This window comes from Primulina eburnea, unplaced genomic scaffold (genome assembly GCF_022965805.1).
Source record: "Primulina eburnea isolate SZY01 unplaced genomic scaffold, ASM2296580v1 ctg739_ERROPOS11973397, whole genome shotgun sequence".
In the NCBI taxonomy this organism is placed as follows: domain Eukaryota; kingdom Viridiplantae; phylum Streptophyta; class Magnoliopsida; order Lamiales; family Gesneriaceae; genus Primulina; species Primulina eburnea.
In genome coordinates, this window is record NW_027331510.1 from 3,411,993 (window position 1) to 3,437,197 (window position 25,205).

Sequence of the window (25,205 nt, forward strand, 5' to 3'; positions counted from 1 at the left end):
AGCCACCGTGAAAAATAAACTCTCTTCTTTATGTTGTGACGTCATTATTTTATAATATCATAAATATTTAATATATTAGTCACATGTATTCAGGACACACGTAACGCATGTGTCACAGTTACTAGTTCGAATAAAGTTCGTGTCTTGTTAATGATATTTTCTTAAAAAATAGGCATTATTTAAATTAAGTCAGTCAAATATATGATTTTATCTTGAAACAACTGCTAAACTTCCTTTTACTATTTAAAATTAATTGGCATGACGTTTTTTCTCATATAAATAAAATATGAAAAAATATATATTTTAAAAATTAACAGAAATTCTTTAAAATTTTCGATAACATAAACTAGATCAAGTATTTAATTAAATAATCTAAGGTTATCATTTTATCAATACAAATACAAACATAACAAGTCTTCAAACTAAATAAAGAGTAGGTGTCTTGTGAGACGGTCTCATAAATTTTTATCTGTGAGACATGTAAACCCTACTGATATTCACAATAAAAAGTAATACTTTTTCATGAATGACCCAAATAAAAGATCTGTCTCACAAAATACGATCAGTGAGACTGTCACATACAAGTTTTTACCCTAAAAAACTTATTAACTCGTTCATAAATTTCTCACACACAATTGTGCTTCAAAATAAAATCTAATATCCTGTATTAAATTCAGATAATATTGACATAATAAATATAAGGTATTAGTATAAAAAATTTTGTTTCTTTATAATTACGAAGACTGGTATTAAAATAAAAATATAAATCATTAAGCACAATCCAGGAAGTCTCTCTCTATCCTACGTGGCCAATAATCATTTGATGCTTGACCAATCACTTGGATCAACTAACAAAAGTCCTCCATCTCTTCAAATTAAAACCGTCCGATCACATATATAATCAACGGCCTACCGTCCTCTTCCTAACCTCCAAATTCAAATACCCACCTAAAATTTTCACTCCTCCCGCTCGTTCACCTTCTTTATAAACACGGATCCATTCCATCCCTCAAATTACTCAACGACTTTGCAAGAAATCACTTTGATCTTACCTGTTTCAACCTTTGAAATGGCTCGTACCAAGCAGACTGCTCGCAAGTCAACAGGAGGTAAGGCTCCGAGGAAGCAGCTTGCCACCAAGGCCGCCAGGAAGTCTGCCCCTGCCACAGGCGGAGTCAAGAAGCCCCACCGTTTCCGGCCCGGAACGGTGGCTTTGCGTGAGATCCGTAAGTACCAGAAATCCACCGAGCTTCTGATTCGCAAGCTTCCCTTCCAGAGACTTGTTCGAGAAATTGCGCAGGATTTCAAGACTGATCTGAGGTTCCAGAGCTCCGCCGTGGCCGCGCTTCAAGAGGCTGCTGAAGCGTATCTGGTGGGTCTGTTTGAGGATACTAACCTCTGCGCCATTCATGCTAAGAGAGTTACTATAATGCCTAAGGATATCCAGCTTGCTAGAAGAATCAGGGGTGAACGAGCTTAGAATGAGTCTTTCTGTTACGGTTTCCTGTTTTGTTTCAGGCTTACGATGTTTGTTCGTAGTGGGTGTGATATCAGGATTAGCTTTTAGCCTTAAAACCTCTGGTTTTGGTGTAATGATATTTCAGTGTAATGAAATTTGAATGGTATTTGGTTATAAATGATCTGGGTATTGTTTCTTTTTGCGAATCTTTATTATCTCGCTTCCGATTTGTTAATCCAAACCTTCAGGTTAAATTGATGAATATTATTTCTTCGTCTGTTGCGATACATTTTGAAATGGTGGTTGCTGATTAGTACTTTAAAGGAAAGATTTGTTAGAGAATAATATATGACGTGAAGTTAAGAAAATTTTACGCCTTATGTTGATCTGAAACAATTAATTCTTTTAAGATCTTTCTGATTGTTGATATACTGTTCTAAACTGTGCTTGGATAGAATTTACAGTAGCAAATGTTAGGCCTAACAATGGCAGTTGGAGTAACACTGAATGAACTGGGCAATTGACGATTTGACGCTAACAGCGCACCTGGTAAATAACAGAATACATAATTCAAGAATTGCTATATCAAATCCTTTATCCGAGCTAGTAAGCTTCTCCATGTTGGACTGTAAATCTAGTTTGTAAAAATCAATCGAAAATATGTAGATATCTCACTGGAAAAGGTGGTGATTTTGCATATGCTCTTGTTAGATTCAAGTTTTGATTTTTCATCTGATCATGGATAATTGTTGGTGATTCAGAATCTGCAGATTCTAATTCAAACCTGAGGTTGGATTGGATTCCCAAGTAGAAAGAAGTCTCAAATTGTAGCCTATGAGACTACCAGTTTTTTGGATTTGATCAACTTCTGATCACAAGGCCTATAGTTTCAGTCTTTGGCTTATAATGTGAAGGAGACTAAGCTCCAGCCAGTGTTGAATATCCAACTGAGAGCTGGGATTATTGTATTCTCAGGAGTCAGGACCATTGCGCTTCACATGAATTTTATCTGAGGATTCATTGATTTCGACCTTCATTAGGTGTTCTGCCTATGGGTATAGCAACTTAGACAAAAGTTTCAAGTTTACATTTGGATGGAATAAAAATACTGCATTTCAATTCCTCAGTTATTAGAGTCATTCAATTCTTCCAAGTTCCAAATCCATGAAATAGTTCAATTCAAACATAACCAAAAGGATGTCTAAATACTAAATAGTTTACCGTCGTTTCAATGTGCCTATTCGATCAAAATTCTTGTTTTACCAACTGTTTTATGTTCAAGGTGCAAATCTGTATTTCAAGTACTTGATATAATGATATTGCATTTTAATGACCACGTTATTTTCCCTTTTGTATATCTCGAATAATCGATTAACCTTTTGAATTAGTTGATGTTTTAATTTTTGTTGTTGTTTAGTTTATCAGGAATCTTGACACTTTAAAAAGCATGAAACATATATTTCATCAAAAAATTGTCGTTCTTGATACACTTGGTATCAAGACGATTCTTATTATGTTTTTCCCCTATGGTTTTGAAGGAAATTTTACCTTAGTGACAATGGTTAAGGGAGAAATACCAAGAAATGACATGGCCCGATTCTATACATGTATTGGACATGAATCAACTGTAACATAGAGTTAGATAAGAAGCACCAAACATGCATTTATTCTAAATCAACACACTATAAAATCCAAACACTCCCCACATCCAATTTCCACACCAAGAAACCACAACACTTTTTAGCAACATCCCATTCCAAAAACCAACAAAAATGAACCTTTCCTTCTCCAAAACTCTCCCCTTTTTTATGCTTGTAATGCTGATAACATGCCAAGTTCAAGAGAGCAAGGCGCATCCGTGTGGTGGCACGTTTTTTTCGGCTCTCATTCAGCTCATTCCTTGCAGGGGAGCAGTGAATCCATTCAGCCCCATTCCACCAAATGAGGCTTGCTGTGCTTCAGTCAAGGCACTCGGTCAGCCTTGCTTGTGCATACTTGTAAATGGTCCCCCGATCTCGGGAGTCGACCGTGAACTCGCCAAGCAGCTGCCTGAGAAGTGCATTGCAAACTTTGAACCATGTATATATAATATAATTTACTTTATACCCCAACCTCTATCTTTTTATAAACGATAATGTTAGTAATCTGTGCCGATTTGAATGTTTTGCTGTGCAGGTGAAATTGCAAAATGAGAAGGTTAAAGCGTAGGGAGAAGAAGTGCATGAATAAGTGTGTGGCCTTATGAAGTTCTTTGGCCATTCGTCAGTATATTAGTTTCCAATGGAATCGTAGTAGTCTGATATTTGATGCTTATGTTTTCCAGTTTTTTAGCGTCGTTTTTATCATTCCAGTTTAATATATTGTAATTGCAACGATTATAAATTGAAGTTGAGAATTTTATGATTCTTCGATTCAATTAACGTTCGATATAACAATACAATTCACAAGTAAAATAAAAAAAATATTTCGAGAATATTCTTTTTGGGGTAAGATTTGAAGTAAATGAGTTGAAGATGAATGCTGTATTTGGTGCAGACATCCCACTATTTTTCAATATAAAATTTACACTAAAATAGATTTTGTGATTGGAGATGCATGTGAAATTATGATTGGTCTGGTATTCAAGTGCAACCTCAAATTTGTCTAGGATTTTGAGATATTAAAGATATATATTTTAGTATTATTTGGAGTCAAAATTCATATGTATTCAAGTTCAAGACTTTAAAAAGTATATTTATATGAGTTTATTTTCTTTAAAAAATGTTGCAATATATAATTAACTTATTTTTTTTAATGAACAATAAAAAGTTAATTTTTTTTAAAAAAAATTAACCGATCACTCGTGCACATTTCTCATAACTGCATAAATATTTTACATGATCTTTTAAATAAGTTTGATCCAATCATAAAAAAATTATTTCTATTTATGTGAAATAACTTTCTAGAAAGAATAAATTATTCTAATATTAATTTTTTTCATTCAAATTTTTTTAAAAATTATTTTAATAAACGATACATTGAAATAACTATATTTTAACTACTAATATATATTTAAAAATAATTTTTTAAAAAATTATTTTTTGAATGATTATATTTTTTAAAAAATGGTATACTTGTTTTCTGCCGAATGATTGAAAAGGAAGAAATGGAACTCATCGTTTACTGCAGTGGGATAACAGACAAGAAGAGCGGCTGCTTCCTTGCGCTTGAAAATGGAAGCCGCGGGCTTCAGAGCCTTAAGCGCCCTAAGTTCCTCCTCCACTTTCCGACCTCATCCTTTGCTCCACTCCCTATTTTCATCGGCCCGGAAATTCCCCTCATCCATTTCCTCTTCACGCTTCTCTCAGCTTAGCTTTTCGTGTATGCTCGACTGTATATATTTTGCCTCCGTTTTCACTTCGTATATAAATTTGCGTAGTTGAAATTGGTAGTAGTGTAGGTGGTCGATTTATTGACCTTCTATGTTGTCTTAGTTGGTTATTTCTGGCGGAAAATGCAGCGAAGAGGTTTCAAGTGAAGGCGTTGCGTGATGGGGTTGGTAGGGTCGCGGTTGAATCTGTGGAAAACAAATTTCTTCAAGTCGTACTTGTGTCGCCACAGGTATAACGGATTTATTTGGGTGCTAAACTGCTTATGATGGCGATGACTTTTTTTTTTTTTTTGGAAAATAATAAGAATAACTTAATGGTGGTGTCCAGTCTGCGAAGCTGTTCCGGCATGGCGAAGTTTGCTAAAAAAACATCTAAAAACTTCATGTTTAATGTCATGCGTTTCACCGCAAATCTTATGGAAGCCGCCATCACCTCTGCTACTGAAAATTTGATCCCCGTTGTATGTTCATGCTATTAAATAGCTGTTTTATCCCTACAGTGCGTGTGAAATTAACAATGGGGAGCTAGTTAAGGGTACTTAAAATATTTTAGAGGGGAAAATTGATCTTTCTTTTTGGCTCAAGGTATTATGCAATGCAAGTATGCAACCTTACCTTGTTGTGTCACCCTCGCAGAGTCATCATGTAGATTCTTTCTAGTGATTGATTAACCTTCCGTGTGCATTTGATGAATTAACGGCGATTGATGAGAATATAAGGTTGTATAACTCTGAGTTGATTGGGGGGTTCAGAGAATTAGTCCAAGAATCCAAGTATAAAGTTAATGAAAAAGAGTTTTACAATTAATGTTGTTAATGAGTTTCCTACTGTTGCATGTTTCCCAAGATGCTGATCAATTTAAGAACTTGAAAAGTTAGCTATTTTTTACTATGATGTTTCTTGGGAGATGATGAATGACTTGAATATAACGGAAACAAGTTGACCAAGCATTATCACTTGTTGCTCATATTAGCGATAAAAGGGAAGGAGAAGGATGAAATTATGCAGTTTTCATTACTACAATTAAAAAACCTATAGCATGTTCACACTTGAAAAGAAAAGGTGACTACTTCCCCTGAAGGTGAAATTAATTTAACAATGTATGATGAGATGTGGTCAATGATGTGTGGGTACTTAAAAATGGCTCTTACTTTTACTGTGATTGATATTCTCTTTGGATAGGATATGGTATCTTGTTGTTCTTAATTCATTTTAGTAATCACTGTAGTTGAATCCATGTGTTGATTTTTTTTCTCTCATATAGTAAAAACTATATTTAGATCCAGTTATGACATTGTATTGTTCACTATGAAATTAATTTTGGTAGCTGTAAATCACTGAAGTCCACGTTTTTCCTCCTTGTTCGACCTTTTTGATGGGTCTCCTTGTTCGACCTTTTTTATTTCAATTTGTTTCAGATGGAAAAATTCAGCAAGGAACTAACCTATGAGAAACTAGAACAGTACATAACACTGTTGCAGTGGAATCTGTAGTTGATCTACCTGCTTTCTTAAATTCCAACCTGTTATCCCCAGGCTGGCTCTTAGATTTCTCTTATCCTTGACAGATTCCTGGAAATACTGGATGTATTGCCAGAACTTGTGCTGCATCAGCTGTCAAGTTGCACTTAGTTGAGGTAAATGATGGCAACTTTTTTTTATAATTTTTGAGTTGAGTCTGTGGAAATTAATTGACTAACAAATTAGATATATTTCTTTTGACTCTTTACTTAGACTTGCTACCAAGCTTATTTCAGCCATTTTTCCTGCTTCAGCCACTGGGGTTTCAGGTTGATGATGCAAAGTTGAAGCGTGCTGGACTTGATTACTGGCCGTATCCTTTGTTACACTAAACCGACTGCTTGAAATTTTATTAGTGATCAAATTACGTATGATTTATCTTAAAATGCCACCACCAAGAACCATATCTCCAAATTCGAGTTTGTATCCTTGAGAATAAATATTTTCATTGTCAGCTAGTAGCATTGAATTATCATAAAATACTTGCTTATTTTCAAAAAAATTATAGCTTGTAAATGACAAATATATTTCAATCAATTAACCATCCACGTCAGATTTGTTGTAGTTAAAGTGCACTCTTCATGGTCAGAGTTTTATGAATACTTCAAGCAAGAGGTTTCTTATTTTCATTCTCAACATGATTCGAGTTAAAGCGTTATTTCTCTTATATTTGGACTTATATTTGGACAACTTTGTTCTTGATTATGCAGGATGGAGAAAAGAGGTTGCTAGCATTCACCAAGAGAGGGACATATATTCACTCAGTAAGTCTAATATGAGTTGCCTAGCTTCTGGAATTGTTCTGCTTGTGAAAAGATTTAATCAGGAGTTACTACTTACTAGGTCTTATGTGGTGTTCGGTAAAAAAAAAAAGGGATGGGCATGGAATTAACAAAAGTGAGTGCATCCCCAGTTATCATCAGTTCTTGTAAGTGGTCGTTCCATAGGGATTCTCTATTTACAGAACATGATATTAGCAATTCCTTCATCGCCTCCTTGTTCAGCGGTTGCCAACTTCGTGCAAAGAAGTATATTTCTTACATTCCCTTACCCTTGATCATTTTGAGAAACCACTAATTTCTTTTGTATTTCTACTTTCTCCCCTGCAGCCCAAACAGTACCGACCTGCTCGAACTCTTTCCACATATTTTCCCCCTCTCCCCACTTTTCATAATTAATCCACCCTCGTACTTCTCTCCACCTAAATTTTTTGCCATTACCTTATTGTCCTCTAGGTATATATGCAATTATTACAAATTTAACAACCACCTTGACAATTATCATTTGTCCAATCTATGAGTTTTGCTGGTAACTTGAAGTTCATAAACATGTTCATGATATCCGCTTAGAAAACATTTTTACGTAATCATAACATTGTAAAATTAAGGTTGTTCGCTATGCTAAAATTATAGCATGTTGGTAATAGTGTTAGTTAAATATTTCAGAACCGTATAACAATCTAAGCAACGCATTTGATTGCTAGACCGCATAGCCTCAAGGAAAGCATTAAATTCATGTGTAATGCTAATAACGTTTATTTCTATTTATCTTGTAAAATATTAAGATGTTTAAAAATTAAGGAGTTTATTTTTATTATTAAGTTTCGCCATCACATGAAACAATATTGATCAGAAAAGGGACTCTGAATTTGTGATCAGGTATTTATTCAAGAAAATCTTTTTTTTTTTTGAGCTGATAATTGGCTGTTTATAACCATTTTCTTGAATCCTCCTGTATGCAGGACTTTTCCTATAGAAAGGGTGATTGGCTTGTATTCGGCTCGGAAACAAGCGGTTTGCCTCCAGAAGCACTGCTCGATTGTAAAAGCGAATCACTCGGTGGAGGCACCATTCGGATTCCGATGGTTGAAACGTATGTTAGATGTCTGAATTTGTCGGTCAGTGTCGGCATTGCGTTATATGAAGCGTCTAGGCAGCTAAACTACGAGCATATGCAGAATTCGTCCGAACCATGTATTGATAGCATAGAGACACCATTTCTAACCGAAGATATTTTTGCTTAAGTTGCAGAGCAGCAAATATTTTGACTGCTAGCTCAATATTTATTATGCATCAAGGGACTATTTGTTAAATAACATCAACTTCAACTATTCAAATTGCCGCTGGCTCCTCTCTGTAACATTTGATACATTTTTCACACAAAATCAAATTATCAGCATTGAAGGGTGATCTTACTTCAAACACAGCGTTTTTATAATTATCTAAGTTGCAAGTATCGCCAATCTTCCGATTTCTATCAAATTTGATTCAAATAATGTTGGCATTTTCGAATGGATGAACTTAACTTTGATTACTACACCGACATGATCTGGTAACTCAGGAATCTTAATAATTAGCTTACGTTTGGGGCCAGACATTCACGTTATACATACAGAAGTTATGTCTCTATCCTGACAATGCAAGCCCACGTTCATCGGCTCTTCTTGGGACCCATTCTAAATCTCTGTATGCGGTGTCTGTGCTATATAATTATCTATTTCCTACGCTGGAACAGCTCGAGATTAAAAAATTGTGGAGCCAATGAGAAACAGCCTTTTGAGTTTATTGAGTGGGACTCTCACGTGCTGATCCACTATTTGTCATCAGGTTTGTCGATAGGTTTCGAGTTTGAGACTTAACTATAACAGAAAAAAGGACTCGTGTGTTTGAGTGACAAAATAAGTATTTCGAAAAAAAGTTTACTTTTTACAATTAACAAAAACATTCTATTCTCTTATTGAATTATAGAAAAAAAGTAGCAGAAAAACAATAATTATGTTCTAACTTTTGAAACAGATCAAAATAGACTCGATCATCCACGAAGCTAAAACCTCGAAAAGAAAGTCGTGAAAAAACAGAAAATATGGTTATTATCAAATTAATATTGATGATATAACAATCTGTGGTTGAATACTAGTAGGCTAACATGTTGAAGAAACTAGTATGTAGGTAACAAATTGAAATACTCTTTAAAGTTTTTGTTTTTAACTTTAGTAGCAATTAAGTGAACCAACGAGTTGGTTTATTCATAAGAATAGTAACAATATGAAATAAAATTAATATTTTTTTGCAGTTTTTAAATAAAGAGAGAAAGAATTCAATCCATTATAACTAATAGAATTACTGCGAATGCAATAAAAGCAATAGAGAAAATATGGTAAACTGCGTTAGTTAGTCACATGCTTTGTTACAACCTATTTATTTCAAACCAACCACCCTCATTCATCGTGGCAAGGATTTTTATTTTTAAAAAACTTGTTTTATTTACACAAAAAGTCACTGACATTGTTTGATGATATAATTTTGTCATACGAATCTCTGACCTGATTTAACAGATGAAAATGTATTATTTTTATTTGTGAATATATATCAGGTCGATCTGTGTAACGAATATAAATCTATGAGACTCTGACCTGATTTAACAGATGGAAATGTATTATTTTTATTTGTAAATATATATCGGGTCGATCTGTGTAACGAATATAAATCTACGAGATTATATCAGAAAAAAAAACTACTCGTTTATTTAGTGAATCATAATAACAATAACAACACATTTAAATTCAACTGATTGATTTCATGTTTTATTAGAACATTAATGTTTAAATGTGCGATTGTTGAGCTAAAAAAAATATGCGATTGTTTTGGTAATTTCAGCTTGTTTTGCTAGGTTGTCCCCCTGGCCACTTATATAACGTTTGCAAATCCATCTTATCTTGCCGATGTTTTCACAAGTTCACCGAGATCACACGTACAATCTACATAGATACAAGTCCAGAAAAATGAAGCTGCCCAGAGAGTTCTTGGTCACCACATTGGCGATCCTGTTGGCCATTAGTGCCGCCGTGAACGCCTGCTCGCCTTCGGATCGGGCAGCCTTGCTTGAATTCAAGTCGCAACTCAACGAGCCTTACATTGGTGTCTTCAAAACATGGTCCGGCGCCGACTGCTGCACCAACTGGTACGGCGTCAGCTGCGACCAGGAAACCGGACGGGTGGCCGACATTGTCCTTCGTGGAGAGTCCGAGGACCAGGTTATCCAGAAAAGCGGTCGCTCTGGATACATGACGGGTTCGATCTCCCCCTCCCTCTGCCAGCTCGATAGCCTCACCACCTTAGTCATCGCAGACTGGAAGGCCATCTCTGGCGAGATTCCAGCCTGCCTCACTTCTCTTCCGCACCTCCGGATTCTCGACCTTATCGGGAACAAAATCTCCGGCCATATTCCGACGGATATTGGGCGGCTGAACCGACTTAAAGTGTTGAATTTAGCTGACAACCAAATCTCCGGTTCCATCCCAGCTTCCATTGTGAACCTCAACGAGATGATGCATCTTGACCTCAGCAACAATCAAATGTCCGGCGTTATCCCACAAGATATCGGACAATTGTCCATGATGAGCCGGGCTTTACTCAGCCGGAACCAGCTCACCGGTTCAGTCCCAAGTTCATTTGCCAATATTCACCGGCTGGCAGATTTGGATTTGTCATCCAATCGGCTAACCGGTTCCATCCCAGCTCAGCTGGGTTCAATGAGGGTTCTATCAACCTTAAATTTAGACAACAATCAACTCTCCGGGCAAATACCAACAAGCCTGCTTAGCAGTTCTGGTCTAAACATTTTGTATTTGAGCCGGAATTCGTTAGAAGGGAACTTGCCCGATGTCTTCAGCACAAAAACTTACTTAACGGCCCTGGATTTATCATTCAACAACCTGAGAGGTTCAATTCCAAGATCACTATCTTCGGCTAGGTACATAGGTCATTTGGATTTGAGCCACAACCACCTCTGCGGCCCGATTCCTACAGGGTTGCCGTTCGATCATCTGGAGGCCTCGTCCTTCGCCAACAACGATTGCTTATGCGGTTCTCCCTTGCGTACTTGTTAAATTTCCGATTCGTAATTTCAAAATATATTTGATAATTTTAAATGTGTGGTTGTAAACATACATATAGTATGAGTTGTGTTTTTATCTAAAAATGTGATCTTGATTATTCTCAAGTAAAGGAATTGTACAAGCTTTCACATGAAAATGTGTCATTTCTTTCAACGACAGATCATATATACAAAGCACACATTTTCATACCCTATTTTTGGCATCGGTATGAAATGATCACCTCTTATCATTACACGATGCGGGCTTGTTTTCTTGGAAAAAAGAGAGGCTAAATCCAGTATGCAACGTCTAGTAAAATGAAATCATCCGTTAGATCCTTACTTTGTGATTACAAATATTTGATGCCACAATTTAATACTTGAAAAAAAAAAACAAACAACTTTATTTTTCTTAAAATCTCGATACAACTGCAATAGTAATTGTATTTCTCACCTAAATACAGCAATTTTAGTGTTTTTTTTCCTTCCATACGCATGCAGATTCATTAAACAAACAAATGTTGGAAGGGGAACATAAGCATCAAATAATGGCAGAATTTATTTAGGAGGAGACAGGTTCAGAAACAGATGCATGTTCCATCCCACGTGACTTGCTTTTGAGATGAACATGAATCTTGGGTACCACCACACCAAATCCCCAACACCTAACATTACATTTACTTTCTAATGCTTGAACTCCACTTGGTGAGACAAGTTCATCATGCTCAAGTTAGTGAGAGTTTGCATGTGAACCAATCAAACGAATGTGTGTTAAAACTCATGATCAGAGCGCGTGGACTAAATTTTACTTCAGATCGAAATAAAATGTTAATAAATCTCAAATCAGTTTGATAACATTTATATGAGTTACATACTGTGAACTTAGACAATCAGTCTCATTGAGCTAGCTATTAGTTTAAGTTAGATTTAAGCCTCAATCTTAATATGATATCAGCTATTTGTTTAAGGTAGATTCAAGCCTCAATCTTAACATGATATCAAAATTAAGGTCTACCATTACATGTTTGATTGCTTTGAATTAGGACCACTCATTAGCGTTTCACGCTCTAGTTATTCATTTCTCAACGTGAGTTATTTTAACCTTTATTAATTTTTGAAAGAAAAATGTATGATTCCATTACAATTGCAAAATATCAAAAGTTGGAACACGTCCGAAAACTCAAAATCTAAGTGAGGTCAAGATCTCTGCCATATGATTAATTTTCGTTAATCTAGAAGACCTTATTATTTATTTTTTTAACCTTTTCTAGGGAAAGTCTCAAATTCCAGACCAGCAAGATCATGCATTTCCAAGACAGACTGTAGTGTTCTAGTTTTACTATTAATCACATGCATTCACCTTCATGTTGATTTTTGAAGTACGAGTCCAAGCTAAAATTTCCAAAGTCTCATAAATCAAACATCAATCCAATATCATAGTGATGGTAAGAAGATCTTTCACTAATACATTCTCGACAATAAATCTCAATTTCATTCGGTACCATTTCTAAGAATATAAACCACTACCACAGCAAAAAGTAATAGGAAAAACCATAGCTGTTATCACACCTAGACGATTTCCAAATAAATGAGAACTTTTTCCGTAAACAAACATTTCAAGTAATAATTAAAAAACGTATGTTATGACGTCTGACATTAAATAAAGGGCGTATCTTGACACGACAAACTTTTTAAAGAACATCAAAATTTCAGCAAATGCTAGAATGGAAAAGTTCATTCCTCTGCAATGACAACGGTGCCCAAACCCTTCAACCCCCCTTCAGGAATTTCAGCAACAGTCACCAACGAGTAAAGCTCCTCTTTAGCATCTTCATCATCATTTCTCTTCCGTGCAATGCGGACACGGATTCTCCTAGGCACACTACGTATTCCACGACTCCAAATGTGTTTGTTCAACTTCACATCAACTCTGACATCAGTGGTTCCCATGGCCTTCTGGGCAAACTTTCTTATTTCTTTGATAGCAGTAGGAGCCTTCTTCTTAAAGGTGCTAAACTCATGAATAGATACCCAGGTCATTAATTTGTACTAAGGCAACACAGAGTACAATCAAATACTCATATTCACACAAAGGTAAAACGCAAGACCAGCAATGTTAAATGTTTCTCGACCCACACTACATATACATGCCATCAAGTACTAAACAACCTTATGATATGAACCTAGTAATTGCTTGGTAAATAGATGTGCATCCTTAGATCATATCTCAATCGCATTTTTTTAACAATAAATTCATGATACATACCAACCTCATGCTGATATACTTTTGAATGTAAAAGGAAATTCTCACAATAAGCATTCAGTCTCTAAAATTTATAAATAATAAAATAGTAAAATATTACCTCAAACTGACTATCGTACAACACACATCATGTAAAAAGTTTATGAGATCACTAGATGCACAAAACTTCAACAAATTGTTTCATGCAGTGTCAGACACCCTTTGGGCTCGGACACTACTCAGTCACCTGTCTAGCTAGATGATCACCTACAGCAACTGCACAACGTCACCAGGACTACAGCTAATATCATTAATTCTTCACAAATGCTGTTCACGAATAATCAAATGCTACCGTTTCCATTCTTGAATTTTAATACTGACGATCTAAATATCTAATCTTTATAATCAAAACATGGACAGAAAGAGAGTAATCGTACCATCCATGGAGACGTTTGTGCAGATTAATGGTGTACTCTCTTTCGACGACCTCCTCTTTTCTGGCCTTACTGCCCTTCTCCACCATTGTTGCTGCCGATTCTGCTAACAAATGCACCGCCTTCTACTTCCCTGGAGCAGGAGACAAACCCTAGATCATTACGACCGAGGCTGATATAGTTCTGGCCTTTTACTTTGGCATGCTGGGCCTATTATTTCAGGGCCCAGTCTTTCTAGATTTTGAGGCCCAATTTAGATGCATATTTGGATCAAATCTTATCGAAGTTTCCCATCGATTCTGATTTTAATTTTTTTTTAAATACAAGTTAAAGAACGCTTATTTTATATGTATATACAATTTATATTTTTTTAAAAACAAATATTTTAATTATAAAATGATTTTATTAATTAATAATTTAAAATTTTATGAATGAAACCACATTTGCGAGAAAAATTCAAATAATTAATGGAAAATAATGGAAAAAGAGATGGAATAATTTAAGAATGAACTATATGATATTTTTTATGTATGAATAACTAAATTTAAATAATTGATCAATTTTATTGCCATATAATTTAATAATTTAAAGTATATTAAAAATGTGAATTGATAATAGTGTACAAAATTAAAAATTTACCAGTTTGAGGTAAATTAGTAAATCTATAATTTATTAAGGGCATTGATATATACATAAATTTATTTAAACAAAAAGGTAAGGATGAATGTGCAAAGAAATAGAATGCTTGGGGGTTTCAATAAATACGACAAATTGAATAGATGAAGCTTACGGAAGGGGAAAAAACGGCAAGTTTTGGAGATTAGGGCGCAGTTCTGTACATTCCACTGTTTCACTTGGATATCAAGATTCGTAAGCTTACGTTTAGCTCCGGTTAAGCTGCACTGCGCATTCAGAACATTTTACTTCAATTTAATCCTGTTTGTGTTCAATTTTCCGATGGTTGCAGGCTTATTCTTTTGAGGACAGAGGCTGTTGCTCATTTCGCTGCTCTCAGTTAGTCGATTTGCTGAGCATGGTACTGTCTTCGTCTTAATTCTCGTTTTAATCTCGTTGGTCTGTTTTGATATATAGTATTTGCACATGCGATCGAAGGTTTAGTTCCCTGATTGGAAGTTGTTATAGAAATATGTTATATATGGCTGTATTTCTTTGCTTCAGTCTGGCAGAAAAGAAACAGTTTTGGATTTAGCGAAATTTGTGGACAAAGGTGTTCAAGTCAAACTCACTGGTGGAAGACAAGGTCAGTTGTTTTTCTCCTTTTTTGCTCACTAGAGATTCAGAAAGTTTTTAGTTCTTGACCAATTCCAATAGACTTATTGGAGGGACTTTCAAATTCAGAGAAACCCTGGAATTAATAAAATCGAAAGCGCCAGAGTATATCTTCCCTGGGTCATCGATTCTCCCGAGAGTTCACAATTGCCGTGACTCGTTTAGGAATAACCAACTCTTGGGAAGATATATTTTACATCCCAGAGGGGTTTTACTATGGTTATAGGCTTAATGCTTTAATTCTGTAGCTACATCGCTGGCCTTTAAACATTATTCTCGAGTTTAAACCACCAAAGAATGTTTCTTTCCTTTTTTGGTGTGATTTTGCTATGACACCGCTCATAATCTTTTAGAGAAAATTAATGACATTTTTATATGTATATCTTTTAAAAAATCGAGGGAAAAAACGCCGAGTCAAACACGTCACACTAGGTTGTTAGATGTTTATTTTCAGAAACCCTATCTGTGATAATTGTTTTAGCTAGAGGTATATAGAACATATTGATTAATTAAATCGTTCAACTATATACAGTTATTGACCATCTTTTTACTTCCTTTTCGACTCCTTGCTAGGATTATTATTGTTCAACACGTCTGTTATCAGTCCAAATTCCCAAGTACTCCACATTAACAGGCATACCCTTGGGGTTTTCACAGGCAGTTCACTCTTCAATTTCGCTAGCATTTTCTTGCCATTAGGACAATAAATTTTCTTTGCTTTCTGCAAGCTATTCTTTTTTCTTGGAAAACATTCAGTATTTGTTTGAAAGAAATTCACATGCATGCGCTCGGCCTCATGGAATCTGGGACCAATGTTTCTGAAAACCAACAGCTCTATGAACCGTGATTCAATGTGTATGTGATTATTATTATTTTTAATCTTTGTGAATGAACTATAATTTTTCCTTAAAGAAGTTGTATGTGTGACTTTTGGTTTCAGTAACAGGAACTCTCAAAGGATATGACCAATTGCTGAATCTTGTCCTGGACGAAGCAGTAGAATTTCTGAGAGGTAATCTTCTGTGCTTTGTTGCACGTGTTAGCATGGGGATTATGGTCTCTGTATTTTCAATCATGTGGGCCTCTACATTAGCTTTCCACTAGATGAACGGTTGAAAGTCTTGCGTAAGGGAAGAAATTGTCTGGATACGTATATTGTTTAGTGCCACCTATGGTCATATTCATGCATATACAAACAGCCACACCTTGTTCTATTTTGGTGAACCAAAAGGATGATGCTACTTTTTATGATTTTGCTTTGTCATAAATCGATATAACACCTTTTTTAGTTCCTAGCTCCATAGCTGTCAGTGCCATTTGCTTTGTCAAAATATTAAGTGTTGTAGATTGCTTTTATATTTTCTTAAGTCGGAAATGATTGCTACTTATCGAGTCGTGAAGAAATGCATCACCCTGTCCGCTAAATATTGATCCTGGACCGCAGATCCTGATGATCCATTGAAGACCACTGATCAAACCAGGCGCCTTGGTTTAATAGTATGTTCTAGCATCTTATACACATTAATTTACACTACATATGAACTGAGGTTTCAGAATCCGCGCGTGGTCTTATTATCTTCTTTTGTTCAACCATTACAAGTTGTGATATTTTATAGGATGAAAAGTCGTGAAATGTGTATCTATTGAAAGACAAGTGACTACCTTCAGAAGTACCTAATATTAAATTAGATTTTGGATATGTTAGCTGCAGTTTAAAAACCTTCCAAAGTAACCTCGTCATACCTTGTTCTGTAAGATTAACTAACTGCACATATCAGTGGTGGACAGCATGTTGTGTTGGAAGAGCTCTAGTTTTTGTTTGTGACAAGGATAACAATTAGGCTCTATGCTCATATTACTCTTGCAACGAATGATCGGTGAACTTCAGGTTTGTCGAGGAACTGCTGTGATGCTTGTTTCACCCACAGATGGGACAGATGAAATCGCCAATCCATTTGTTCAGCCAGATGGTGCATAGACATTCTTTTACTCTGAACTTAGATCCTCATTTTCTGGGAAATTTGAAAGTCTTGTATGCATTGCTTCTAGCCATCGTTTTCCTTCAAAAGTCGCAGGAATATGTAGACAATGTTTGTCTTTTCGAAGAACTTCGATTATAGAGAAGCCAAAGATTATGTAATTTGCATGATTTTTCTACCGTTGTATTAATTTCTAGACCTATTTTCAATTAGGGGACGAATGAAGTTTGATGATATATTTTCCAGTTATGTGAGTCCCATCGAGTTTTTCATTCGGTTATGGTTTCGGGTGAAATATCAATGGATGGGATCTGTTAGATAAAGGGCAACTCTTTATTAAATATTGTGTTATTTATTTATGGGGTAATCAGGAAGCCACGTGATACAGAAAAAGAGTTTGAAGATATTTGGCAACATGTATAAGAACAGAAAAAAAAAACTAAAGTGTGATCAATCCAACTCACTAGATATCTATCGACATACCAAAATAATTTAATGAATCACGAAAATTTAATGTAGCACTAATGTTGTGTATACATTGCGTAGATTTTCAGAATAACGATAATCAAAACGACAATTAATTTTTAATTAAATATTTCACATATTTTCTTAACTCAAGAAAAATCAAATCAATCGAGAAATTCCAAGTATTAAAGAAAACCTTCAAATAAACCAACTAGCAGATTATTACAAGATCGAGAAAGCCACTTCACAAGGGATGACCGAATCAACTACCAGCTTAGGCCATAACCATCATATCACTACTTCATGTACGAATTTTGGGTTTTTATCTAGTTGCGGAAAGACCGAAAACATCGGAATTTGATGACACCCACGACCTACTAAAGCATAAGAAGCAACACAAACCAATTCGCAGATGCCCCTGCAGGAAACAAAGTTCATAAAAAATTCAAGATCGCCAGCTTCATGTTCTATATCTTGTCGAGCTTTTCTGCCTTGATAACAGGATTGGCTTTAGCTATAGCTTCCTGACCAGCACTTCGATAATCAAAGTTGCATTCGTGTTTGTCAGAATGACGATGAACCGAGCAGAAAATACTGCCACAGCGACAATTAAAACCTGTCAAACCAACACGTTTCTTGCAGGTGCCACACCTTTTTGGGCCTTCTTTAACCTCCTGGATTTTCTCACTTGTTGCTGATGCGGAAGAAGATAGTTTTGACGCCACCTCAATCTCCGGTGAAGCATCCTTCGTGTCGTTAATCGCAACATTCAAATCACCTGCAATGGTGCTTGAGCTCCCGTGTATGATATTCTGAATGGAAGACGCGGCCAACTTGACCTGTTCTTGCTTCAAAACAAGGTCTTTGTAACACTTGGAGCACATGTTCATAGTTGCTGCTGTTCCGAAGAATCCACAATTGTTGACACAGAGGACGGGAGCTTGAGGGGTTTGGCATCCGGTCTCATTTTGTTCCATTTTGTTATTTTCCTGCAACAAGGTTTAAAAAAACCAATACACCAGTATGCCTTGAAATATGCAGAAGATGTCTACTCTGCTCTCTTATTTGCATCAAACCTACCATTGACTAAACACGGAAAAACCACTTAGCTGTAACCAATGTTAACAGAGGACATCTGCCATGAAAGCAATAGGCACAAATGGTTTATTTACCTATTTTTTAACAAAAATATTCGTAAGTAATAATTAAACTTACCTTTAGAAGATAAGTCATTTTATCATTAGAATCGTTCTGCTTTCATTCACAAGCGATATCTTATTTCCATACAAGACGGATAAAATATTTTGTGCATTTGATTTGAACCAAGATGTTTTAAGATAGACAATGTTCTTTTGAAGTCCAATGGTAGGTTTGATGCAAATAAGAGAGCACTCAGCTGTAACCAAAGTTAACAGAGGACATCTGCCATGAAAGCAATAGGCACAAATGGTTTGTTTACCTATTTTTTAACAAAAATATTCACAAGTAATAATTAAATTTATCTTTAGAAGATAAATCATTTTCTCATTAGAATCGTTCCACTTTCATTGACAACCCATATCTTATTTCTATACAAGACGGATAAAATATTTTGCGCAATTGATTTGAACCAAGATGTTTTACGACATACAATGTTCTTTTGAAGTCCAACAGCATCCATATTGCAACCCAATACCTGATGTTTTCCTATATTCAATTAATATCTCCCAACACTCCTTTAAAAGTTCACTTGTTCATCTCTCCTCCAAATCTTCCCCTTTCTTTTCTAGTAGGATACATTAAAAATTTGGCAACGTATGTACTTTGCAAAAGGATCTACAACACCTTCATTCCAAAAAGCTCAAGAAGACGATATCTAAAATTGAAGACACTAACTTAAGGATACTCAAGATGTATTATCACTAATATCTCTTTGTGGCACTTTTTCTTCTCCAATTGCCCTCTTGCACTCCTCTTTCCCCTAATCTTCCCGCACTCTTGGCTTTTCCTCTTTCTCAAACCGTAACATCTAATCTTCGGGAATTTATAATCAAGACATAGTGGACACGAATAACACATCCACACTTTCATTAAAGTTTAACTAACATTTTTGCAGACTATGGCCTGTAAAATATTGGATATAAAATAAATTTATATATTTTTACTCCTACTATTTCATACAATCCAATATTAAAATGAAAACAAATGTAGTTAAAAAACACATGTTAGAAAGAAATAAAATAAAATTACCAATAATGGATTATTTTAAATAATTTTAAAAATAATTATTGATTTATAGGAGATGAAACATAAAAATAATTGTATTTTTGGTAAAGGAAAAAAGGCATCACCATCCACACCAAGTTAATAATTTTGAGGATCCCTTAATCAGTAGTAATAGATGTAACTTGTAAGATGAGCGAAACCAACATCTGCGTAGACATTTCGAAGTGCAGTAAAAGTTAACTAAACACGATGGTATAAAAAAACTCCAATAAGCTGAAATTATAAAAAAAATTACAAAGGTGCATTCTTAACATGCACCCTTATGTGCCCTCGATAACAATGATTGGCAGTAGTTCAAACTTCAAAATTAATTCAAAGGGGACATTTTACGCTTATGAAGATAATCTTGAGAAACAATAATTTTTTTGAGGTGGCCAATTTTTTGCCTCTTACTTGATTGCCAACCATACATTCAATTCTCATCCTCCAGTATCCAACCATCATTTTCACTTCATATCTTGTATGAAACCATATGAAACCAGAACACAGATATCGAGTCAAAACAATTCAACGAAATTCATCACTCAACCAAGTTTGCTTCAACACACAGAAATTATCAACAAAATCGTATCTTGTAACACCTCTGAATGGAAAAGGACTCTGGCTTCTCCAAACCGAATCAAGCAAAATCCCAATTAGATAGAGGACTCCGTTTTCTACCCCAAAACATTAGATAGACAAACACTATAATCACAATTAAGCAAAACTACAACGAAAACTCAATACTACAAAAAAAAAAAAAAGGTTTCAATAAATTGTTTAAATAAAGTCCCCAAATCGAACATCTTCAGTACACATCAACAATTAACTAAAGCATTAACACCACATACAAATACATAAAAAAGCATATATTTCTTAACATGAAACCGACCTGTTCGCAGAGGAGACAGGGGGAATATTTTGTAAGAGTACGCTCCTAATCCCCTGTTAATTAACATAAAAAAACAATTAATCAACGTCCAACGTAATAGTCATACGTAGATTATCATATATCAACTATTGATTAAAATAATCAAATACACAATTCCAGGAAGAAAGAGAGCGAGAGAAATAGGAAACCTCGAGGCGAACAGGAAGATAGAGAGAGATGGAGAAGCGGAGCATAGGTAATATTTTTAAAGGAGGTGGTGAGGATGGAATGAGTTGTTATCCGGTGATACGGTGTACCTGGTCTTTCGCACGTTTCGTCTTCTGATTGGTCCCGTAAGAAAAAAGGAGCTCATAAAAACAAATATCGGAAATGATCGAGAGCCTAGGGACAGGGTTTCCATGTATTTAATTTATTCAAATTTAATATTTAAATAAGACACGTGGCAATCGTCCGCCACTAGCGCCAGCTCAGTATCACGAGCTTTTAAAAATCACAATATAATATTGAGTGAGTCTCATGTGAGACCGTGTCACGGATCATAATCTCTGAGACGGATCAACCCTGCTCATATTTACAATGAAAAATAATTTTCTTAGCATAAAAAATAATACTTTTTAATTGGTGACTCAAATAAGAGATCCGTCTGACAAATACGACCCGTGAGACCGTCTCACACAAAAATTTTTGCATATAATATTAGCGGACCAAATGATTAGTTTTTTATTTAAAAAAAATAAAATAAAATGAAAGTAATCGATTGTAAGAATTGAAATGAAAGAGAAGATATATAACTACAAAAGAGGATGTGATAGGTTGAAAATTTGTTGTTTTTATGAGCGATAATTATATTGAGATATTTTAAAATTTAAACTAAATATTTTTTTATTAGACTGAAATATGATTATAAATGGTTATATTCGAAAGTGTGTAAATCGAAAGAAAAATATGATTTAACAAAATAAAGTAAAATGTACTAAAAGATTGATAGAGTTGATGGAGTAGATAAACGTTTGACCAACAGTCAGGAGTTTGATTACCTTTATCGATAACTTTTTTGCAAGTCGTACAAGACTTGTTCAATATACATTTGACTAGAGGCTCCCTGCCTCCACCCGAAATGAATGTTGATGATAATGAAGAAGTTGAAAGGAGAATAGAGTATATTACAGAACATGGGAGGAGGAAAGAAAGAGGCGAAGAAAGTGTTGTCTGTGGCTTAAAGCAAGAGTCTTTTCGTCCAATATATATAAAAAAAAATGTGTTAATCATCAGCCAAACGCTTCAGAAATTATATCGTCGTTATTTTTTATCCTGCAAAATCAAATTTTACCGGTTCATTGTTACGTCATACTAACCAAGGGGAAGAACCCTTGGGAAATGTTTGCCATGTGTTTAGCTATGTATATTACAACACAAATGTGCACCAGAAGTTTTGCAACACAGATGCCGGCCAAACTATTTTCCAAGAAGACATACATTTGCTGCAAGATATTGACTCCTTCCAGAAAACGAAAGAAACAGGTTGAACTCAGCAAATTGTCTCTGTGATATGGATACCGTGAGATAACTAGTGATATGGTCAGCTACTTGAACAAGGGACCCGTTATTGGACATAAGATCTCATGATGCAACAGGAGAGTTCAAAGCTGATTTGATATACACTCAAATCATAGAACAATGAAATTTTATCACTTTGTTCACACTTTTTTATACTGGACTGAATGAAACAAATGAGCTGCTCGGTGTTAAAACTAGTGCCAACCATCTTCAGTGTTTGTTTCGTGAAATGTACTCAATAAAGCTCGGAAATATACATTCCACTAATGATCCAAAAGAAACATAAACTTAGAAAAAAAATGACTGCATTAGCATCAAGTGTCATCATAAGAAAATTAACACCTAAAGAATGGTACCGCTGATAACTGGTTAAAGGAGTCAAGGTTTAGCCGTGAGGATAGCTTGACAAAGACAATTTTATCGACTTGGGGATATTACAATCAATGCTTAAAGAAAAATCTCCATAAAAATACGATGAAAGGTCATTCAAACACCAAGATGACCGAATAAATGCTCGAAATTGCTACCATGTTTATCACTCATCTCTATTAACTGCGCATCGTTGATTTTAAATCTATAAGAACACACAAATCAACGAGCTGACCAAATACTAATCATTCATTATCAATAAATAATACTATTCTCCAAGAAAATTCAGAACAAAAATATATCTCATCTCACACCTTAAATTAATAAATTCTATAAATAAAAGTATCAAGCGCTTCACCGAGAAAGCACTGCAAGGATCAAACCAACAGATGCACCAGCAACACACAAATAAGAAATTCCACGAAAACGAACAAAAAAAGCGTTCAAATTCTTGGAAATCTGAAGAGTAAGGGTCAAAATCTGCAGTCTACCTTGCTCCTCCATTTTCTTGAAGAAGTACATTGGCTTCAACGCTCGCCTCAGCATGAATGCAAGTGAGAATGGCATCCCAAAAGCCAAGAAACTCTGTACCAACACCTCTGGAATAGGCGAATCCCTTGTAATATATGCTGTCCAAGCTCCCAACGCAAGGTGCACGAGGCCTAATCCAGCCAAAGCCTTACTTAGACTGTACATAGTCCTCATCTTCATCTCAAGAACGTCGCGTGTTTCATTTGCTAATGCTGATAAATCCCGATCGACAGTCGGCCCAGTGATCTCCTGATGCTTGAATTCCTGGTTCTGATTCCGATTCTTAATAGAGATGTCGGGCATTTGTTCAGCTGAAGACGACGATTGGTCTGAATTGGACGAAAATAATCTAGGTTTATCGTACATTATATTACAGCAGGATACTGGGTGGCAAAAAACACGGGCATCTTGAGCATTAAACAGAGAAATACCAATCGATCTGGGCATAGTAAAAACTCGACAAAAATCAACCATTTCACGATTTTGTGGGTTTTCTCCAGAAAATTTCGGTATCTTGATTTGACTTTGGTACTTAGAAATGGCATATTGTGGCGGTATGATCTCACCAAAATATAGTTTATTGCATGAGGGTTTTGGGAAGGGAACTCTGGAACCGGAGAAAAGTTTAGAAATTTGGTCAGAAGTGGAAAAGGAGGGATTCGAAAAGAAACACCGGCGGAGGAATTTAGGGGAAAGCTTGCGAGGTATTCTGGATCTGGAAGCCATGTTCATCGAGAATAAAGATACTAGGGTCCCCTTATTTCCCCGAGCCCGTGTAGTTATAAAATTGTAAAATTTTAATTTATAAATATATTTATTTTTATATTCTATTCAAATAAAAAAATCGAAAAATATACTCATAATTTTTTTTTTCAAAATCGGAGAAAATATTATTTCAAGTGAGTCTCACGTCATCTCAATGAGCTTTAATCCATCAATAAATTAATTTAATTATTGTAAATTTATTAAAATAATTAAGATGCATGGGATGAACATACATGACTTTGGAGATCAATCGATTTGATTGGATCATTTTAATTTTGTAAATATTAAATATTTTTGTTTTGAATACCAAAAATGTTACCAAACACAGTGGAATTTATTTCATATACTAATTGAACCAAATGGAATCGAAATATGAAATTTGATTTCGATTTAAAACTAATTTTTATGATATTTTAATCCATGTTTGACAGTTTTACATCGAAAACGATATAACATTATAATATCTTTCTATGATAAAACTCATAACTTTAATGATTAACATTGTTCATTACAAGCCTAACAATCCATTCACTCAAACAAAATATGAAAGAGAAGAAAAAACAAAATAAACAATATTATGGTTATTTTATTAGCCGAACTACGAATATCATGAATAAACTCTGAAGTCACAGGTTTTTCGATCACTCCCTGATCTCTTCTGCACAAAACTCAATGCAGCCAAAATCCTCCTATTTGGTTGGACTGTCTGCACTGTCAAAATTGAATATGTTGTTACTTGAACATCTCTTAAGCCTTTCCGGTATATAAGTTTAATTTCTTCCCAGGTTGTCTGCAGCTCACCATGCATGTACTACTGATGGGCTGATTGATTTGTTTACCAAAAGCCAGCAACAAACGGCCTTGGTTGTCTCGAATTGCGCCACCGATGTTGTATTGATGCCGGTCCTCATTCAAGGCCGCATCCACATTAAGCTTTAGTGTGCACGATCTTGACGATTTCCACACACCTTCTCTGTGCGTCCCTCTCTAGCTCATCAGCAATTTTCTCTTGTAATCGGGTTTTTCGAAAATTAGAGTAGAGTGGAGCCCCAAAAAATATTCTCGGCCAATGGTTTCCTCATATCCCCATGTAGAAAAGTCTCTTTTTCTTTCCATACTGCCCATGTGCGGATTTTCTTTCTACCACAAGCAAAGCTCCAAAGTGCATTAATGCAAGGCACCCCTTAAAACTTGTGCAATGATGTGTTTTTCC

At 35.3% G+C, this 25,205-nt stretch overlaps 7 protein-coding genes across 12 annotated transcripts; 4 read left to right on the plus strand and 3 right to left on the minus strand.

Annotated features, from left to right (window-relative positions):
- The first annotated feature begins 1,004 nt into the window (after positions 1–1,004).
- On the plus strand, positions 1,005–1,659 carry LOC140821752 (histone H3.2). Its single transcript, XM_073182340.1, has one exon. The coding sequence runs from the start codon at positions 1,070–1,072 to the stop codon at positions 1,478–1,480; it is 411 nt and encodes a 136-aa protein (XP_073038441.1). The 5' UTR covers positions 1,005–1,069; the 3' UTR covers positions 1,481–1,659.
- Positions 1,660–4,597: 2,938 nt separating this feature from the next.
- LOC140821750 (uncharacterized) lies at positions 4,598–8,578 on the plus strand. 6 transcript variants are annotated; one of them, XR_012115841.1, is made up of 8 exons: positions 4,598–4,831; positions 4,959–5,059; positions 6,397–6,465; positions 6,604–6,662; positions 6,904–6,964; positions 7,060–7,113; positions 7,193–7,277; positions 8,091–8,314. XR_012115841.1 is itself a non-coding variant. In XM_073182338.1 (8 exons), the coding sequence occupies exons 1-7, from the start codon at positions 4,672–4,674 to the stop codon at positions 7,211–7,213; spliced, it is 525 nt and encodes a 174-aa protein (XP_073038439.1). In that variant the 5' UTR covers positions 4,598–4,671; the 3' UTR covers positions 7,214–7,246; positions 8,091–8,221. The 6 variants fall into 6 exon arrangements, 5 of the variants coding, with proteins under 5 accessions (XP_073038439.1, XP_073038435.1, XP_073038436.1 ...); XM_073182338.1 differs by having other exon boundaries at positions 7,193–7,246; positions 8,091–8,221; XM_073182334.1 differs by lacking the exon at positions 7,193–7,277 and having other exon boundaries at positions 8,091–8,572.
- Positions 8,579–10,030: 1,452 nt separating this feature from the next.
- On the plus strand, positions 10,031–11,439 carry LOC140822025 (uncharacterized). Its single transcript, XM_073182750.1, has one exon. The coding sequence runs from the start codon at positions 10,071–10,073 to the stop codon at positions 11,235–11,237; it is 1,167 nt and encodes a 388-aa protein (XP_073038851.1). The 5' UTR covers positions 10,031–10,070; the 3' UTR covers positions 11,238–11,439.
- A 1,343-nt stretch (positions 11,440–12,782) lies between these two features.
- LOC140821785 (large ribosomal subunit protein eL31) lies at positions 12,783–14,071 on the minus strand. Its single transcript, XM_073182388.1, has 2 exons — positions 13,904–14,071; positions 12,783–13,235 (listed from the first exon to the last, which is right to left on the minus strand). Exons 1-2 carry the CDS (start codon positions 13,987–13,989, stop codon positions 12,959–12,961), a joined length of 363 nt encoding a protein of 120 aa, XP_073038489.1. The 5' UTR covers positions 13,990–14,071; the 3' UTR covers positions 12,783–12,958.
- A 581-nt stretch (positions 14,072–14,652) lies between these two features.
- On the plus strand, positions 14,653–17,418 carry LOC140822137 (sm-like protein LSM7). The gene is made up of 6 exons (XM_073182887.1): positions 14,653–14,770; positions 14,868–14,936; positions 15,080–15,161; positions 16,131–16,202; positions 16,635–16,687; positions 17,079–17,418. Exons 2-6 carry the CDS (start codon positions 14,934–14,936, stop codon positions 17,166–17,168), a joined length of 300 nt encoding a protein of 99 aa, XP_073038988.1. The 5' UTR covers positions 14,653–14,770; positions 14,868–14,933; the 3' UTR covers positions 17,169–17,418.
- Positions 17,419–17,819: 401 nt separating this feature from the next.
- On the minus strand, positions 17,820–21,058 carry LOC140822136 (zinc finger A20 and AN1 domain-containing stress-associated protein 8-like). Its single transcript, XM_073182886.1, has 3 exons — positions 20,959–21,058; positions 20,771–20,823; positions 17,820–18,623 (listed from the first exon to the last, which is right to left on the minus strand). Exon 3 carries the CDS (start codon positions 18,609–18,611, stop codon positions 18,102–18,104), a length of 510 nt encoding a protein of 169 aa, XP_073038987.1. The 5' UTR covers positions 18,612–18,623; positions 20,771–20,823; positions 20,959–21,058; the 3' UTR covers positions 17,820–18,101.
- A 1,896-nt stretch (positions 21,059–22,954) lies between these two features.
- Positions 22,955–23,991, minus strand: LOC140821840 (uncharacterized). The gene has a single exon (XM_073182481.1). It carries the CDS (start codon positions 23,957–23,959, stop codon positions 23,051–23,053), a length of 909 nt encoding a protein of 302 aa, XP_073038582.1. The 5' UTR covers positions 23,960–23,991; the 3' UTR covers positions 22,955–23,050.
- Between the last annotated feature and the right edge of the window lie 1,214 nt (positions 23,992–25,205).